We start from the raw sequence: 20,032 nt of genomic DNA, 5'->3' as shown, positions 1-20,032 counted from the left end.
TTGAGCTGTGTACTGTTACTGCATCCAGCAGAGAGAGAGAGAGAGAGAGAGAGAGAGAGAGAAGGAGGGAGGGAGGGATGGGGGGGGAGAGAGGTCCATCATACATACACACACATACACACATCACATACACAAACACACACACTCATTGTTTTATATTATACATAAAACACTCAAGTACAAAAATTAATATTAAAAGGCTAGGAGAGAGCATCAGATGATATGAACAATGGAGCCACCTCATTCCCTTGTAATCCCCAAACCTGTTGACATAACAAGGTCTTGAAGGACTTCTGGGAGGTTGTCAGAGATGAAGCCAATCTCATCTTGAGGGGATGATGTCCCACAGGACAGATGCCACAGCAGAAAAGGCCTGTCTCCAGGGTCCCACCAGACACGCAACATACCTGTTCTGCCAGATATGATGACATGGGCAGATGTAACTGAGAAGAGGCAGCCCATCTAATACTGACATTATGATGAAGGTGGGGACCAAATTGTTTCAATCCATGGCTTCTTATGTACTCTCTCCCCTTCAAGGTCAGGAATTTTTTCCATCTTGGAAAAAAAAGTCCCTCTTGTAAAAAAGCAGGAGCAGGGATCCTATTTCTGGCTTTGAACTAATGAATTCTATGTCCCTTGTCACAGTAGTGCCATTGTGAACAAAAAAGAGTCTCTATTGGAAGTGATGTGATATAAAAATATACAGAGAGAAGTGCAGAATTAGCCCATTCTTGCTATATTGTACCTGGCACAAAATACAGGCATGGAGATTTCTCACTATGGTCATAGGATAGAGCATTTAATAACTATGTACCTTTGCCTGTGCATGTGTAGATCTGTAAAATTGATGTAATTGTGTGGCTTCCGTTCAGGAAAGGTACAATTTGTGTAGAGTTTTTGTGAGCGAAAAACAAGCATGATAAGGAAGAAAAGCTGAATCACTTGCCAAACACATGCCGAGAAAGAACATCAAAAAGGTGTCTGAGAACAGACCAGGTTGCTAGATTTTTGTCTGTTGACCCCACGCTGACAGCAGCTCTTTTCACTCTTCTTATCATTCTGTAGACTGAAGATACCAGGATATGATGCAAGCAAAAGTAATTTTTTTACATACAACCACAGTCCAGTCAGTGAGTCACTACCCTGAACCTGTAAATGGTATTCTGCTCTGAAATAACCACAGGGCTTATATAGTCAGTTTACATCTTCAGCCCCAACAACAACAGTGACAAAGGGGCTGTTGTAGGAAGTCCTAGGACATATTGCCCCATGGTTTTACAAAATATTTTTTAAATAAATTAGTCTCAGTCCTTCATTTGCAGCGCAAAAAAGATAAAGAAGATATTCTAAACAATCCAAAACACTATGTAGCAGCTTTATAACATTTGCAGGAATGTGCAGTTGTGTACACAAATGTTACACATCAACTTTTAGTACGCATAGCATGCATAGCTTATGTACAAACAAGTGTCTAATTTTCATCTTGTGGGGATCTTGATTACAGAGCATCTTTTCAGATCGTAACAGAAGAGGGAAACAGATTGTTGTGAATGGCTTTGAGTAAGAAAATAAAGTGCAAGTGTTGTTGAGTTAAAGGTATACAGTTAAAAGAGAAAGTATTATTAGGTATTATGCATGACTTCATGTTACGTAGCCTTGCAGTTCAAGTATCCCTATTTATGTGTTCATAAAACTATTTTCTCTTTATTCTAATGTCTTTTAATATGCCCCATATAATTCAGCATTCTGTTTTTTTATTACTTTCCAATACCTTTTATTTGTGTGTATTATTTTAATCATGCAGTTTAAATCCATTTGCCTGCCTGTACAAAGTTTTGTTCCTGGTGCATAGGGAATTCCTGGCTCATTTGTAAAACTAACGAACAAGTGGATACCCATCCATCCATGCCATCTTTACGTCTAATTATAGTGTAGACAATTTCTGCTGAGATTAGAGATGGGAAAATGGAATCTGATGCTCAGCTAAATGAGAATACCATGTCCTAAGTTGCTGCCTTTTCATCCAACTCCACATCCTTTCTGTGTTGGTTTTGAAAGAGTGGTTCTCCAAAATAGTCTTACACCATACTAATTGCTGTTCCTTTTTCTCTTGCAGCCTGCCTACTTCAAGCTGAGCTGGTGAACTATGAGCGGGTCAAAGAATATTGCCTGAAAGTACTGAAGAAAGAAGGGGAGAACTTCAAGGCACTCTACCGGTCAGGAGTAGCATTCTATCATCTTGGAGACTACAACAAGGCCCTTTACTACTTGAAAGAAGCAAGGTCTCGGCAGCCAACAGGTACTACTAAGAGATCATCTGCTGTTGCTTGCTTCTCATCAGCACTGTTTGCCTCTCCTTTCTAAAAATGTATTTTGCTCAGAACAAACTCCCTTGTCTTCACTCGAGTCATTTTTTTTCTTCTCCTCTTCTCACACTTGTCATCCACAGAGTGCAATTGCTCAGGACTGTAATCTTGGATTTCCTTGCACCATATTTATGATTGCTGCTGATAAGAGGCAGGGCAACATGCAAGCGTGTGTTGATCTCAGCACAGAAAAGTTAGGGGGCACTATTCTTTTGAGCCACAATTCTTAGGTCCCATCATGGACCTTGAAGTACACTGCAATACATGAATCTCAGAAACAAAAATGTGGACTTAAGTAATTGCACTTTGGGAGTCACTCACTTTTTTTTAAAAAAAAAGCAAGACTCATCAGTCTGTGTCCCATATTCTAATTCCAAAAGGTTTTCTGCTAGTTATCAGTTAGGATCTATGCAAAAAGTTATCCTTCTCCTAGCAAGACATTGGTTGTTCAAAAAAAGGGAAGGAGAAACAATAAGACTATTATTAGTAAAAGAGAGTGTAAAGGTAGGTGGAAGGGGAGAAAGAGACAAAAAAAATCATATTGTGGCCTCTGAGAGAGTATCATTGGGAAATATAGTTCAGAACAGAGAAAAGGTGTTCTACCCATTATTTAAAGCCCTTTTGGTCTACTTGAGTGCATAATGCATAGAAATATGTGTGTGTTTGTATGGATATATGTATATTCACATTTTGAAAAAAGGCCCAGCCACTAAATTTCCATCAAAATGAGAATTATTCATTACTTTCAGAAGAATTAACTTTAGGTAATCCTCTGGAGAAAAAGGGATTACAAAGCTTGGGAAGTGGGTGCCAAGACTGCTCTCCTTCTTGTCCTTATTACTGAAGTGTGAAGGCCCTTCTTTGAAGTCAGTCTGAACTGATCACTTAAATCCTGGTGGGTTGCTGTGGGTAGGGTTTTCTTGCATTCAAAAACAAAATGTGTCTAATCTCTGTTTTGAAAGAGCAAGGAAAGACTGGAGCAGGGGTGATCAAGCTGTCATTCTTTTTCCTATTCCCCTCACTTTGATCAATGCACTGTTGTGTCCACTGTGGGGAAGCGTTGGAATTCTATTCATTTGTCAAATGGGAGTCAAGGGCATTGTTGTGTAGTCAGTTCTTTGCAGGCAATAAGTGAGATGGAAGGTTCCAAACAGAAACATGATTTATTGGAGTCAAGCAGAACAGAACTGAAACAGTGGCTGCTGCGCAGCTACTTATACGTTTGGCCACTAGGCAGCAGCCAATAGGTTTAAAGGAACCCATTCCTGCCCCAAATCTACCAATGATATTCCTGGAGCCAACAAGTCTGGCTTGGTCCGTAGCTGTTACACAGACACACCATTGAGTAACCGTTAAGCAGCATTTAAACAGACACGTGAATTAGTACAAGCAAAAACCCCAATACATTACAGGCATGACACGGAGAAATACAAAAGTCTAGCTCATAAGTTCGAAAAGTAGGCGAATAAAGATGGATCTAAATAGATTTTTATATTTTCTCTCATTCCAGCATTTGGTATTAAAAGATTGTGTAGGATAACTTTGATGCATTATCTAAAAATGTATTGGTAGTGATGTGCATTTGGAGGATGCCAATCATTTCTTGGGAAGAGTATCTGAATGTCAGATTCCACTCAGATTTCTCCCATTTTTTAGCAGGTTCTCATGGCTGTCAAAATGGCATCAACAAAGAGTTAGCTAATGAGCTGGGAAGTATTTGCTCAGAAGACTCCATGGCTTGGAACTAATATAAATCTACGGTCAAGGTCTTCTCTGGCAAAAGATGTGTACAAACAAACCACTCTCTGTCACTCATGGGGCAAGCTGGACATTTGCCTTGCCTTGCCCTCTTCATATCCCACAAGACATTCTGCTTCCATCTGTCATGCTTGGCCTGATGCTGCCTGAAGCGCTTTTCATTCATCTCAGGCAGCTGCATAGCCTGCATTTGCTCTGCCACTATGTTTATATACCCTTTCAGTCAGCCTGGTTAGATTAGAGGTTGTCATACCTACTCTGCATCTTACTTGACTACGGGAAATATCTGACTTCTTCTAAATGAAAATTAATTAGAGGGGAGTATTAAATTATTTTCATTTGCCTCCCCCTTCCTGAGCACTAAGAAAACTTCAGGTACTCACTAGTATTGCCAGCCATTGCATATTTGGCCACCATTTTTACATTTACACATTTCATGCTCGAATTCATCTGGAGAATATATTTCTTAAATGGTAGGGGAGAGGGAGATATTTGATCTAAAACTGCTACATAAGAAGTTGGGAGAGGAGACCATTTTTACTTCTCTTGACCCCTTACTGCTTTTAGGTACATATCAGAAGTTGAAGTGATTGCTAAATATTTTTCAGGAAAAGAGTAGTTTTAATGATTGGATTTGTTATTCCATCTATGCATATAAGTTATTGATTATTGTGCCTATTCCATTATCTACTACCACGTGCTCAGCTGAAGGAATAGACCAGCAGCAGTGGGACACACACTGATCAGATGGTAGCTGGGGCTGTTGCTATATTTTTAGTTTGTTATGCAATATAAATCAGGCTACCTCTGATAAACTTACCAGAATAAGAACAAAGAGAAAATGGCTGCATTTAGTTCTACTCCTTGACCAGGTTGGTGATCGTGATGCAGAAGGCAACCCTTACAGTGATGGCACAATACAATGGGATTTTGCCTCAAAGACTCCATAAGTCTCAAGTTTGATCAAAAGCACTTAGTGGATTATTTGGAGACAGAGGATTAGACCCAAAGGTTCCTAAAGGTAATTAAAGTTTGACACTCCTCAAATAAAACTCACACCAAATCTGTTCATTCTCACAGAAATGCAAAGAGCTCAATTGAATTAAAAACCAACCTTTGTGAGAGTTTGCGGCACTGGCAGCTGTTCCTGCTGTCACTGACTCAGCTATAACTTTTTGGAATTCAATTCCTGAGGGGTGGGGTGGGGTGGGTGGGATATAGATTGTCAGAGCGTCAGCCCTTTGAAGTTGACCAGATTGGGAAATAGACTCCAAAGATAACTAGCACTATATTTTATTTAAATAGGATAACGGAATAATGTGGCCTAATGTATTTTCCCTTCCCTCCCTCTTATACCCCAGGGAGTTAGGGAGGAGATTATCTGAGTCTCTTGTTAATGCTTTCCCTGTTTCCTAGGCTTAGTGCATATTTTTGCATATGTTTTTGTTGTAATATCTCTAAATAGTTTCTCCAAGCTTATCTCCAAGAAACCCTGCAGTAAGACAACTGCCAAACTCTATTGATCTTTCCTCTGTCTTGCTCACACCTGAGTGAATTGTTGAACTCCATTTTTGACAAGCTGATCTGTGACATGTAACTTACTCATGATTGTAGCTGCAGCTTCCAAAGTGGTATTTATGAATTTGGTTAGCTTGCTTTTTTAAACCAATTTCTCTGTTTTGAGAACAGAGTGGTATAATTAAGTAAAATTATATTTGATAATCCTGGCAAATAGATGGGGAAGAAATGGAGGTAGTGACAGATTTTATTTTCCTGGGCTCCAAGATCACTGCAGATGGGGACTGTAGCCAAGAAATTAAAAGACGCTTGCTCCTCGGGAGGAAAGCCATGGCAAATCTAGACAGCACACTAAAAAGCAGAGACATCACCCTGTCAACAAAAGTGCGTATAGTCAAGGCTATGGTCTTCCCAGTTGCAATGTATGGCAGTGAAAGTTGGACCATAAAAAAGGCTGAGCGCCAAAGAATTGAGGCCTTTGAACTCTGGTGCTGGAGAAGACTCCTGCGAATCCCTTGGACTGCAAGGCGATCAAACCGGTCAATCCTAGAGGAGATCAACCTTGACTGCTCTTTAGAAGGCCAGATCCTGAAGCTAAAACTCAAATACTTTGGCCACCTAATGAGAAGGAAGGACTCACTGGAGAAGAGCCTAATGCTGGGAAAGATTGAGGGCAATAGAAGAAGGGGACGACAGAGAATGAGGTGGCTGGATGGAGTCACTGAAGCAGTAGGCATGAGCTTAAATGGACTCCAGAAGATGGTAGAGGACAGGAAGGCCTGGAGGAACGTTGTCCATAGGGTCGCAATGGGTCGGACACGACTTCGCAACTAACAACAGCAACAAAAATATTTGGTAACTGATATAAAACTGAATCTCAAAATATTACATATTACCTTACCGTCATCCTCCTTTGTCTACACCCATGCTTATAAAATAATGGCATGGGGGGGGGAAAGAACACATACTTATGGTGCATAAGAATTTGACTTGCACTATATATAAGAAATAACTACATCTCTACAAAAATAAAGTGCAATGGTGAAAACTGTCTTGAATTCATCTGGGTCAATATAAAAGAGGAAAAAAATGACATTGCCATAAGTGTATACTATATAGACCACCCAACCAATCAGAGCAAATAGATGAACTCTTTGTAGTCAGTTAACTAAGGTATGTAGGAAGCACATCACACTAGTAATGGGGACTTTAACTACCCTGACATCAACTGGGAGACAAACTCTGCACCAAGTGGAAGATCCAACAGGTTCCTGACTGCAAAGTCGCGTGGTCGCACAGAGAGACGGACACTTGAGCTGGGTAGTATTTCTTTTATTCGGATCAGGGATGAATCTGAGACAAAGGGGTTTACCTGGTGTTTCTTATACCTGCCCAGGTGAATGATGGCCAATAGAATTGAACCTGGGCTTCCCGCCAGTGCATGTGGCCAATAGGTTTAAACCCTGGCTTCCCGCCAGAGCTGACCATGCCGGGGGCTGTCAAACTTGCTCCGTCCGGCTTTTCCCGCCTCAGCGGTTATCGCCTGGAGCTGACCAGCCCCCTGCTGCGCTGGCATTTCCTGTGTATGCTAGCAGCATACACTACACCCCTTCCCCCATAGTGAGGATTTTCCCCTGTCATACCATCTCCAACTATATACACATATTTACAAAACACGGTTACAATGGATACACTTGTTGATCTGTTGCCCCCTTATGAATGTACATAGTCATCGAGGTAGCTTGGCGCTTTGTGTGGCCTACTTGACCTTCTTGGTACATGTTCTTCCGGAGGTATGGTGGCGTGGCTATTCATTCCTTCCTGCAGCTCCTGTTGAGGAAGGTTGCTGTGTGTCTGTGTGTGTGATTTGCTGATTCCTGATGACTGCCTGGTTTCTCTATCAGACTCCTGCCTGTACAGGGGTTGCCATTGCTCCCCCCCAACCATCCTCCTTGGTGAATGTGTTTGTATTGGCTTTTGTGTTGGATCTTCCTCCTCACCCCCCAGTGTGTCCTCTGCCCCCCTTTCAGGAGTCCTTTTCCTCAGTTGATCCAGATGCCTTTTCCACAGGAGTCCCCCCTCCACCCTTACTCTGTAGGAAAGGGGCCCTGTTTGCTCTATGATTTCCCCTGGCACCCATGGATAACCCGTACTGTAGTTCCTGGCCCAAATGAGGTCCCCTGAGGTAAAATGTGTCTTGATGTTGGGGTTCCCCGTGTCTGCGGCTACTCTGTCTGGATGGAGCCTGTCTAAAGTTGTAATGAGGCGTCTCCCCCATCTGAGTTCCGCTGGGCTTTTGCCTGTGGCAGTGCAAGGTGTTGCGTGTTGGTGAAGGAGGAATGTGGCTAGTCTTTGCTTCCAATCTCCCTGTACTATGCGCTTGAGTGCATCTTTTGTTGTTCTCACGAATCGTTCTGCCAATCCATTACTGGCAGGGTGGAAGGGGGCCGAGGTGACGTGTCTAATCCCCAAAGTCCTCAGGAACACCTGGAAATCCGAGGAAGTAAATTGCGTTCCATTATCTGACACGATTACATCAGGCAACCCATGTGTAGCGAATATCCCCCTCAATGCTTGGATGGTCCCTGCTGATGTCATGCTGCTTACAGGTACCACCTCAAGCCATTTTGAATGACTATCCACAACTACCAGAAATGTGTGACCTTGGAATGGGCCAGCGTAGTCTATGTGCACCCTGGACCAGGGTGAGTGTGTTTCCTCCCACTTATGGACTGGTGCGTGTGGTTGTTCTGGCCGTGTCCTCTGGCATGTGTAACACCCCGCTACCTGTGCTTCTATCTCCTTGTCCAACCCTGGCCACCACAGGTAACTCCTTGCTAAAGCCTTCATTCTTACTATCCCTGGGTGTCCTTCATGTAGTGATTGGAGAACTCTTTCCCTGAGCCTTGTGGGAATGATGACTCTGTTTCCCCACAAAAGGCACCCTTTGTGTGTGGACAGTTCAAACCTTCTTGAGAAGTAAGCAGTGAACTCTTGCCCAGGTGATTTGTCTTGCCACCCACTACTCACCCACGAATGAACCCTGCTCAGAACCTTGTCTTTTGGTGTCTCTGTGGCTATGTCCTTCGCGTTGAGGGGGCATTCTGGCAGGTCTTGGATTGCCAGGATTTGGGTAGCCGGTGCTGGGTCCGGCTCCTTGTCCATTAGAGGCAGTCTGCTGAGACCATCAGCATGCCCCATCTCCTTCCTTGGTCTGTGTATCAATTTACAAGAATATGCAGAGAGAAATATTGACCATCTTAGCATTCTAGGTGACAAAATCTGTGGTGTTTGTTTCTCAGTTGTGAATAGTCCTAATAAAGGTTTATGGTCTGTGAAGATTATGAAATCTCTGCCATACAGGTAATCATGAAATTTCTTTACTCCAGCAACCACTGCCAGTGCCTCCTTGTCTATCTGGGCGTAGTTCCGCTCTGCAGCTGACAGGGTTCTGGAGTAGTAGGCGATGGGAGCCTGAGTTCCATCCTCCTTGAGATGGCTGAGCACTGCTCCAATCCCATAAGGGGATGCATCGCACGCAAGACAGATTGGCTGATCCTCCCTGAAATGGGTGACAGTGGCATCGCTTGCTAACATGTTTTTTAGTGTTTGGAATGCTTTTGCATGTTTGTCGGTCCATTCCCAAGGCGCTTGCTTGTCAAGTAGCCTATGTAGGGGTTCTGCAATTGAGGCTTTGTGAGGCAGGAATGTGTGGTAGAAATTGAGGAGCCCCAAGAACGCCTGCAATTCAGGCTTGTTTTTGGGAGCAGGGGCTTCTTTGATTGCCCTCACCTTTGATGCAGATGGGTGGATGCCTTGAGCATCTATCCTGAACCCCAGGAATTCTGTCTCTGGGACCCCAATCCTGCACTTCTCCCTCTTGAGTTTGAGACCTGCCCCCCTGAACCTCTCAAGGACCGTCCTTAAACGGGTCGCCAGCACGCCCGGGGAGTTGGCTGCGATCAGGACGTCATCAAAATAAGGGCAAACCCTTGGTATTCCCTTAAGCGTCCTTTCCATCACCTCCTGAAAACTCCCCGGCACTACGCTAACCCCAAACTGCAACCGGTCTACCCGGAACGCTCCCTTGTGAGTGATGATCGTTTGTGCTCTAGCAGCCCCTGGGTCTACCGGCAATTGCTGATAAGCTTGGGCGAGGTCCAATTTAGCGAACACCGACCCGCCTTGTAGGGACGCTAAGATGCTGCTGACTGCAGGGACCGGATAGGAATGGGCACTTAAAGCTCGGTTTATCGTCCCTTTATAATCAGCGCAGATACGAATTTCCCCATTTGCTTTAATTGGTGTTACGATGGGAGTTTCCCAATCTGCTCCATCTACTGGTGTTAACACCCCCTGGTCTACCAGCTTATCCAATTCCCGCTCTATCTTTTTCTTTAACGCGAATGGAACACGCCTCGCCTTCATCCTTATGGGTTGTACCTGGGGATCTAGTCTAAATGAGATTGGGGGACCCGTGTACTTTCCCAACTGCCCATCGAACACGTCCGCGAATTCCTCGCAGACTGCTTCTAGGGACACATGGCTCCGTGTTTGATTAATCCCTGTGATTTTGATGCCCAAGGCGTTAAACCACCCTAACCCCACAAGGCTAGTCCGCTGGCCCTCGACGACCAACACACTTAATTTACCCTTGAATCCCTTGTACTGCACCCACAACAACGCCTCCCCCCGGATTTTGATCGGTGAATTTTGAAAGTCAGAGAGGGTCAGTCTGGATGTTCTCAAGGGAACCCGTTGGCCGCTCCGCTTGCAAATGTCTAAAAACGTTCTGGCGGAGATGATGGATACGGCTGACCCTGAGTCCAGCTCCATCAAGCAGGGGACCCCTTGCAGCTTCACCCTCAGTTTTATTTTTCGGGCTAGTGCCGCCGGAGCCCCTGTTTTGAAAACGCCCGGCCGTCCCGACGTGTGACTCACAGTCAGACCCAACGACCGCTTCCCAGTACCTGTGGCATACTGGAACTCAGCTTCCACCTCGTGTAGGCTGTCCCGCTGCTTGCCTCTGCAGACCGCCGCGATGTGCCCCGTTTTTCCGCACGACCGACACTTCGCCGACTTGAAACGGCAGGTAGACCGGGGATGCTGTCCTCCGCAGCTTGCACAGCGGGTAGACCGGGAGCCGCTCGCGCCACAGCCGGAGAACTGGGTAGACCGGGGCTGTCCGTAACCGCTGTTCTGGGTAGACCGGGAGTTGCAGCCGCAATGCTGGGTAGACCGGGGGCGATTCGCGCTGTGACCGTGAGGCTGGGTAGACCGGGGTCCGCTTGCTCCGCATCTGCACTCCTGGTCTCTCTCGCCTGCCGTGGTTGGTCTCGATTCTTTTCTGTTGTCTCGGTCGGGGTTGAAGGATCGCTGAGGTCGGTTGATGGCATCCACCTCCAGCTCTGCCCCGTCTGCGTCGGTGCTTCTTCTCACCCGGTGGATGGATCCGCCTTCCCTCGTCTCGGGCTCCTCGGCTGCATCCCAGGCTAAGAGTTCATCTTGGACATCCCTCAGGGTCAGTTTCTGCTTAGCAAAAAGTTTCTGGCGCAGCTTCCTGTCCCTCACCCCACAAACGAGCCGATCCCGCAGCCTAATTTCTAGATTTTCGAAATTGCAGAGGCGAGCTGCCAGCCTCAGAGCTGCCATATACTGTTTGGCAGACTCACCTGGTCGCTGATCCCGTTTTTCAAAACGATACCGCCAGGCGATCTCGGACGTCTCGGGCTTGAAGTGTTCAGACAGCTTCGCCAGCAATTCGTTGTAGCCGACGGAGTGGATGTCATCGGGTGCGCAGAGACCGACCGCCAGCTGGTAGGTTTCTGTGCCGCAGCTGCAGAGCAGTACCGCCGCTCTCTGCCGGTCCTCCTTCACCCCGTTCGCCCTCAGGTAGCATTCTATCTGCCCCACGAAGGCTTCCCACTCCTCGGGGCGGCCGCTATTGAAAAGGGGATACTGACCCAGTTGTGTCATCTTGTCGTCTCGGCTGTCCTGCGTCTGGATCCGGGGCTGCTGATTGGATTCCGTCCGCGGCTAGCGTTGTCCGATGCAGGATCCCACCTTTGTCGCCAGTGCAAAGTCGCGTGGTCGCACAGAGAGACGGACACTTGAGCTGGGTAGTATTTCTTTTATTCAGATCAGGGATGAATCTGAGACAAAGGGGTTTACCTGGTGTTTCTTATACCTGCCCAGGTGAATGATGGCCAATAGAATTGAACCTGGGCTTCCCGCCAGTGCATGTGGCCAATAGGTTTAAACCCTGGCTTCCCGCCAGAGCTGACCATGCCGGGGGCTGTCAAACTTGCTCCGTCCGGCTTTTCCCGCCTCAGCGGTTATCGCCTGGAGCTGACCAGCCCCCTGCTGCGCTGGCATTTCCTGTGTATGCTAGCAGCATACACTACACTGACAAACCTAGCAGACAACTTTGTCTCCCAAAAGGTAGAGAAGGGAACTAGGGGATCAGCCATATTGGACTTAATTCTCAGTAACAGAGATGAAATGATAGAAAGTGTTGAAGCCACAGGAACCTTGAGGGTGGGGGAGTAATCATGCAATATTGGAATTCAACATTATGCTGCACACGCAATAGAACACAGTCAAACTAGTGTCTTGGACTTTAAGAGAGCTAATTTCAATAAACTTAGAGAGAGCTCGGGAAAGATTCCATGGATGAGTATCCTCAAGGGGAAAACAACCCAAGAAGCTTGGGAAACTTTGAAAAGTGAGATAATAAAAGCCCAGTCTAGTATAATACCAATGAAAAAGAAAAATATCAGCTCTCAAAAGAAAGCAGTATGGCTGCATAAAGAACTCTCAGATAAATTGAAAGACAAAAAAGGACAAGCATAAAAAGTGGAAAGAGGGGCACATAACTAAGGCAGAATATCAGCAAATAGCCCAAGCCTGCAAAGAGGAAGTGAGGAAAGCTAAGGTTCAAAATGCACTAAGGTTTGTGACAAAAGTAAAAAAATAACAAAAAAGCTTCTTTCAACATGTAAAAAAACAAGAAAAAAGTCAAGAAAAGAATTGGTCCATTAATGGGAGAATGTGGCAAGAATGTGACAGGCAACAAGGAGAAAGCAGAACTGCTTAACTTGTTTTTTGCATCTGTCTTTACACAAAAGGAAAAAAGTCCAATTTATTAAAAATAATACCGTAAAACACAGATTAGGAATACAAGTCAAAATAGGCAAGAAAATGGTAAGTGAGCACCTGTCCAGCCTACACGAGTTCAAATCACCAGGACCAGATGGATTACACCCCAGGGTTCTGAAGGAACTGGCAGACATGATCTCAGAACTACTGAACTATATCTTTCAAAGATCCTGGAGCATTGGAGAACTACCAGAGGACTGGAAAAGAGTTGATGTAGTTCCCATCTTCAAAACAAAAGGGGGGGGGAAATAGATGCAAGAAACTACAGACCTATCAGTCTGACCTCAATACCTGGGAAGATTCTGGAAAAGATAACCAAGCAATGAATCAGTGAACATCTATAGGCAAACAAAGTCATTACCAAAAGCCAACGTGGGATTGTCAAAAACAGATCATGCCAGACAAATCTTATCGCATTATTTGACCAGGTGACAAAATTAGTGGAGCAGAGGAATGCTGTGGATATAATTTACTTGGACTTCAGTAGATAACAAACTACTACTTGATAAGATAGAAAAATGTGAGTTAGACAGCATCACCACCAGATGGATTCATAACTGGCTGATCAAGCTCGTAGTCCTCAATGAAACTGCATCTACATAGAGGGAAGTATGCAGCGGGGTACCTCAAAGCTCTGTTTCAGGCCCAGTACTCTTCAACATCTTCATCAATGATTTGGATGAGGGTGTAGATGGGAAATTCATCAAATTTGCAACGACACCAAGCTGGTAAAAATAGCCAACACTCCAGAAGATAGGCTTAAGATACAGAAGGACCTTGACAGATTTGAACATTGGGTGCTATCTAACAAAATGAAATTAAATGTTGGAAAAAGTAAGGCTCTACATTTAGGCAAGAAAAAGCAAATGCACAGGTACAGTATAGGTGATACCTCGCTCAATACTAATAACTGTGAGGGGGATCTTGGAGTCCTGGTGGACAATCATTTAAATATGAGCCAGCAGTGTGATGCAGCTGCCAAAAAAGCCAACACAGTGCTAGACTGCATTAACAGGATAGGATCGAGATCACATGAAGTGTTAATATCACTTTATAATGCCTTGGTAAGGCCACACTTGGAATAGTGCATCTAGTTTTGGTCACCACGATGTAAAAAAAAAGATGTTGAGACTCTAGAAAGAGTGCAGAGAAGAGCAACAAAGATGATCAGGGGACTGGAGGCTAAAACATATAGGGAACGGTTGCTGGAATTGGGTATGTCTAGTTTAACGAAAAGAAGGACTAGGGGGTGACATGATAGCAGTGTTCCAATATCTCAGGGGCTGCCACAAAGAAGAGGGAGTCAAGCTATTCTCCAAAGCACCTGAAAGGAGGACAAGAAGCAATGGATGGAAACTAATCAAGGAGAGAAGCAACCTAGAACTAAGGAGAAATTTTCTGACAGTTAGAACAATTAATCAGTGGAACAACTGGCCTCCAGAAATTGTGAGTGATTGGACAACCATTTGTCTGAAATGGTATAGAGCAGGGGTCTTCAAACTTGGCCCTTTTATGACTTGTGGACTTCAGCCCCCAGAATTCCTCAGACAGCATGCCTGGCTGAGGAATTCTGGGAGCTGAAGTCCACAAGTCATAAAAGGGCCACGTTTGAAGACCCCTGGTATGGGTTTCCTGCCTGAGCAGGGGGTTGGACTAGAAGACCTCCAAGATCTCTTCCAACTCTGTTATTCTGTTATTCTATTATTGATGGATTTAGTAAGAGTACATTAGTACAACCCAGTGGAAGCTCACTTCACTGAGTAAGCAGGAATGTATTTTAAAGATGAATCTTCTGATCTAAAAGCCTGCTGCTGGCGAAGCAGGTCTTTTATGCCTCTTTATTTCTCTGCCAAGAACCTACACTATGGAAAACTAACCTGCCTGAACTGCATTCTAACTTTGCCCCCTAACCTCAATCAGAAGAGAAGTAGAGAGGAATGTGAGATAACTGAGCCATTCTTTTATGAGAAGATGTAGTTTGTAGTAGGGCAGAAAACCTTTCAGAAGTGAGAGCCCAGACACACGATGTGATTAAGAAAAATGTTGCCTTGACAATTTTGTGAGGATCCCTCTGTCCAGGCAAGTTCAGCCTTACTATTACAAAATGCCAATCATTTTTCCCCCTCAAGCAAAGGAAACAAGAATTGGCTTGACCCTCATCCTTAGGTCTGTTGGGTTGGTTCTTCTTTTTCATGAATGGTATACGTGGAACTTTCCAGTGGACCAGCAGACAAATGTCAGTTCCACAGAGCTTACAAGATAATATTGGGAAAATAGCACAGAAAAGGGAATCTATGAAAATGTCATTAGGGAACTGCCACAATGTGACTTCACCTGCAGATGCTGAGGCTTGCTTGCATGCAAGCTCCATCCAGCCATGAGAAGTAGATGTGCTGAAAGCTTCAACAAAAACAAGGCTTGAGGAAAGATTTAAAGGCAGAAGGGAAATGGAATCATGGAATCCTGCAAGGCAGTTCAAACCATTTAGGGGAAGGATAAGAAAAAATGTAGTATTATGAAAATTAAGGAATATATGGTGCATTTTTCATTTCCAAAATGCTATCTTATTCTTTTAAGAAAAATGCAAAAGGCTTTCTTGAAAATATTTAGGTGGGCTTCTTGATAAGCACAGACAGAATGTCAGGAGGGAGTTGGTTGGTGTTCCTTATCTTCACTGATGCATGCAATGATTGAAGAAGTCCAACATTTTGTCTGCTCTCCCCAAGGTTTTGTGATGCAATGATTCAGAGAAAGTACTGTAGACTGGAAATTGCCACTGGAGACATTGCCATTGATTTTGGACGGTTGAATTATTGGAAGCAACATGAAGATTACTGAGAAACATGTCTATCGTGCAAAGAGACCACTATGTTCTCCTCATAAGAAATTGCTTGATCCTAAGGAGCTTGATAGTAATGCTGATTGGCAGAAGTCTTTCATGGTTTTAGACAAGAGTTTTGAGAAGGCAGAGTTCATCTGCATATAAAGCACACTGCCAACTATTGCCCATTTTAAAACAGGGTACCATATCAACAGGGGTCCTCAACCTTGGCAACTTTAAGACTTGTGGACTTCAACTCCCAGAATTCCTCAGCCAGCAAAGCTGGAGTCCACAAGTCTTAAAGTTGAAGTCCACAAGTCTTAAAGCTGCCATGGTTGAGGACCCCTGCCATATCATATGGAGAATTGCCTCATTCCTGCCAGTTTAGACTGAGGAAGTATAATAGTGAGGTGAAAGGAATCCATATGACAGTACATGGCCATTTATTTCCATCCATGTGAGCAGCATCTCTTAGAAATATCTCTTGATAATTTGCATTCTCACAAATGAGAGGAGTCTGCACTGAAGAAGAAAAATCTCAGCAGTCTCTTTCCTCTTAAGTGCTATTTTTCTCTTGGTGGCTATGGTTTTGTTTTAATCTAGATTAAAACAATGTAGATTAAGTGTCCAGAAGCTACCTTGGCCAGAGTTTGGTGCCCATGAACACTAACGTGCCAATTTGCCTGCCTCACATGACTTTTTAAAAAGTATTTGTAATTAAAAAGTAAGCAGGAAGTAGTTTTACAAAGCAGTTCAGCCTGGGTTCCAGAAAGGTTCAGGTGGTAGAGTGACAGAGAGCTACTTGGATGACTATTCTATTACATGGCACTTCTGTGACTGACCGTGCCTCCTATGGCAACTATGTCCAGGTTGTTGCCTATGGCAGAGATCTTCAAACCTGGCCCTTTTATGACTTGTGGACTTCAACTCCCAGAATTCCTCAGCCAGGCACGCTGGCTGAGGAATTCTGGGAGTTGAAGTCCACAAGTCATAAAAGGGCCAAGTTTGAAGACCCCTGGCCTATGGCAACAATTCTATGATGGCAACCATAACATGCTCTCAAATTGTCAAGTGAGCCTTTTGTACTAACAGATGACCTATCCCTGATCTGTGTAATCAGATGTGACAGAACAGCAGACATATCTGATTGTGAGATCAAGGAGAAACAACATCTATTCTAGGCAAATATTTATCCCAGCAACCCCTACCCCCAAAAGTTTGAAAAATAGGGAGGATTTTCGATTGATAATACATTTCACAGTATGTGGCCACAATGACGACTATAATAGAGTGATTATAACCCACATGTCAATAAATAAAATATTTGCAATAAAAAAGACATGTAATTCCTTCCTTCCCTCCCTCCCTCCCTCTGGATAGCAATACAGCTTGAAATTGCCCTGGCTGCTGCCATTAGTTAGATTCACTGTTGCCATGCAACATACTTACATTATATTTTTTTGGCTTCTTACTGCATATCTCTGGATCAGCAAAGACTCTTGAGCTGTCATACATCCACAAAGACATTTTATAGGTTTTTTAAAGAAATAAAACTATCACACAATATGCTAAAGAATGGGAAAGAAATAAAAGCCATCATTTGTTTAAAAATGCTTAGATTTAATAAACCAGATGAATAGATTCAGACATCAAAAATTGAACAGTATAGCTTAGAGCATTGTCTCAATCCAACCACTGTCAAAATTCTTGTATTCATAATCATGCTAAGCCACAAATATTTTAACTATAACTGGATAAATTAACTCCAATGGCTGGCAACATCAGGGTAAGCCAAAGTCAAACTATGGATGGCATAACGCATTGATTGGGTGATAGTTCTCCCAGTTGGAGGTTTAAGAAAATCATGTTAATGTGTAAAATGAAAAAAGAACAAGAACATTTGCCTTATGACATTTCTGTTAATGAAATTGTCTAGAAAAAAGGGCTTGGATAAAGCTTGCAGAAATGATTCCATGAAGAATACCTTGCCTAGGATTTCAATAACCAAGTCCAAAGCTTTTGCTATGAAATGTTATATCCTTGATTAAATCTTATTTTATCTCCAGATTTGAAAAGAAAATACATTTGAGAAATTATTCACATGCATGAACATCCATAGGTCACTGGGTCCATTTCTACTGTGCTGACAAAAAAAAAGCACGCTATCTACTTGCCATTTTATATGTGCACCTTTAGATCTCCTGCCCATCACACACTTCTCCAACCTTTTAGAAATTCATCTGGTTGTTTCTGTGTTTCAGGATGTGTGATTTTTAAGCCTATCTAGTAATTATGGCTCTACATTCACTGGGCATATATTCAGGATTTCAAATCTGTGCCAAGAAGGCGGGGAGAGATTCAAGTGACAGAGAATATATTATACACAAGGTTTGAACACTGTCTTAATAGCAAAGATGGCATTTATAGCTACTGTATATTTTTAAGGTTCTTTGGAGTTTCATGACCGGCATGATGCACAATATATAAAGTAGCTGCATTTAATTTTTTCAGTTTCAATTTCTTAAAACAAGAAGTACAAGTGTTATGAAGGGAGCTGATAAATCTGAGGGAAACAGGCAACTTCCTAGCTGCTCTCCAAATTATAAATATTTCACTATTTATTGAATATATCTTTTGATTTTCCTGATCAGTCCAAGGATGACTTATGACATCATATAAAAATAGCAGACAACATAACAGGAAATTATATCTACATCAAAAGAGAAACAGTATATTTTAAAAAAAAGATATTTGTACTTTGAATGTCTTTTTTCTCAGGTAAGGATGGGCAACCTATAGAGCTCCTGATTTTACTCAGCTGCAACTTCCACCATTCTTCCTTGCTATCCATGCTGACTGGAACTGTTGGGAATGGTAACTGAAAAATATTTTGAGGCTGAGAGATTCCCTTCCAGATATTTTATGAAATTTCCAATTGCACATCTCTGATGACATAATTGTGAACTGTTTTATGGATGCTCTTTACATACTATTGAAAATTGAGTTAATCTTTGTCTCTCCATTTTTTCTTGTGATTTTTTTCTAAGAGTTAGCTACCAAAGTACGGGTGTCAAATTTCATTATTTCTGAGTCTATGTATTTACTCATGCCTGAATGTAGTAATCAAGACCAGTTTTGTATTTTTGCTGCATATATATTCAAGGAGATTGACACTACAATGTTATGGTAGGAATTGAATGTCTGCATAATTTTCATATTTACTCTGCCAATGTAGACCAAGGGCAGGTGATATCAAGAACTGGAGTATCAACAAAGATCTGGTGCCCCACAATCCAAGAGTCCCATATATAGTTGCCAAAGTCCATTCTTTCCCTCTTACAGAGGAAGTTAGGGGCACCACAGAGGAAATTTCTCATCATTATTGCTCCATGGAAATGTATGTTTTGCAGGCAGAATGTTTTAATTTCACTCTTCATTATTTCCAAGAGAGGTAGCGAAAGCCTCTGTCTGAAATCCTGGAGAGTCATTCCTAGTATAGACAATATCAGGCTAGCTCTCTATGTCTGAGGAAGTTATACTTGATTGTTGATCTCTCCTAAAATAGCCTTCCCTTATTTTACTAGCAGTTGGAATACGATCTACAAATGTGGCTGTCCCAAAGATGCTTCTTCAAGAGGCAACTGGACTTTGTTTTTCTTTGAAGACGTGTCACGCTCATCCAAGAAGCTTCTTCAGCTCTGAAGCTTCTTGGATGAGAAGTGAAACATTTTCAAAGAAAAACAAGGAAGTCCAGTTGCCTCCTGAAAAAGCATCTTTGGAACAACTGTGAACTGGATGACTGAGAATCATCATAGACATTTACAAATGTGGTTGCTGCATATTTCAAGAAGAAAGTTATGCTAAGCAGATGTACTTTAATTATTTTTCCCTGCAGATACTAATGTTGTACGGTACATCCAGCTGACAGAAATGAAGCTTAGCAGATGTTCCCAGAGAGAAAAAGAAACATTGTAAGAAGAAACCCAGTTCTGTGGGCCTGAATGGACACGTCCTCCCATAAATGATCAACGGGTGAATTGTCCTCCCCATTGGCTTCACGTTAGATTGACAGGTTTTCTCTCCTTTCCTGATGTTACTTTTGATCTAAGAAGAGACCCTGGATCTAGCTTTGGCTATTTGCTGGCTTAGTGATAACATTCTAGTCCTCCTACCACAATTGCTCTGGGAATTTGGATAAAGAGAGCAATATAGAAGGATTCACTTTGCCTTGTGCTTATATTGTTATTTTTGTCACTGCAGCCTTCCAGAGATCCTCCTTTTCTCTTCAAATATGAAGCCAATAGCTAATGAAAAATATATATATATATAATGAGACCCCCCTTGTAGTACATTTTACATAGTACGGAATGTTCAACAACAAAGTTGAGAGTTTGGGCATGGGATAGTA

The 20,032-nt window shown here is 43.1% G+C and overlaps 1 protein-coding gene across 1 annotated transcript in view; it reads left to right on the top strand.

Annotated features, from left to right (window-relative positions):
• Positions 1 to 19,599, top strand: part of TTC9 (tetratricopeptide repeat domain 9) — a gene marked incomplete at both ends in the record, with an annotated part of 47,967 nt that extends 28,368 nt beyond the window's left edge. Inside the window, 2 exons of the mRNA XM_081314283.1 lie at positions 2,120 to 2,302; positions 19,520 to 19,599. Coding sequence (XP_081170409.1) covers positions 2,120 to 2,302; positions 19,520 to 19,599 — 263 coding nt within the window. The remainder of the gene's footprint in view (positions 1 to 2,119; positions 2,303 to 19,519) is intronic.
• Between the last annotated feature and the right edge of the window lie 433 nt (positions 19,600 to 20,032).

This window comes from Vipera berus (genome assembly GCF_964194415.1).
Source record: "Vipera berus genome assembly, chromosome: 1".
NCBI lineage: Eukaryota > Metazoa > Chordata > Lepidosauria > Squamata > Viperidae > Vipera > Vipera berus.
The sequence above is the reverse complement of the archived record's forward strand: the minus strand, read 5'-3'. Positions and strand labels throughout refer to the sequence as shown.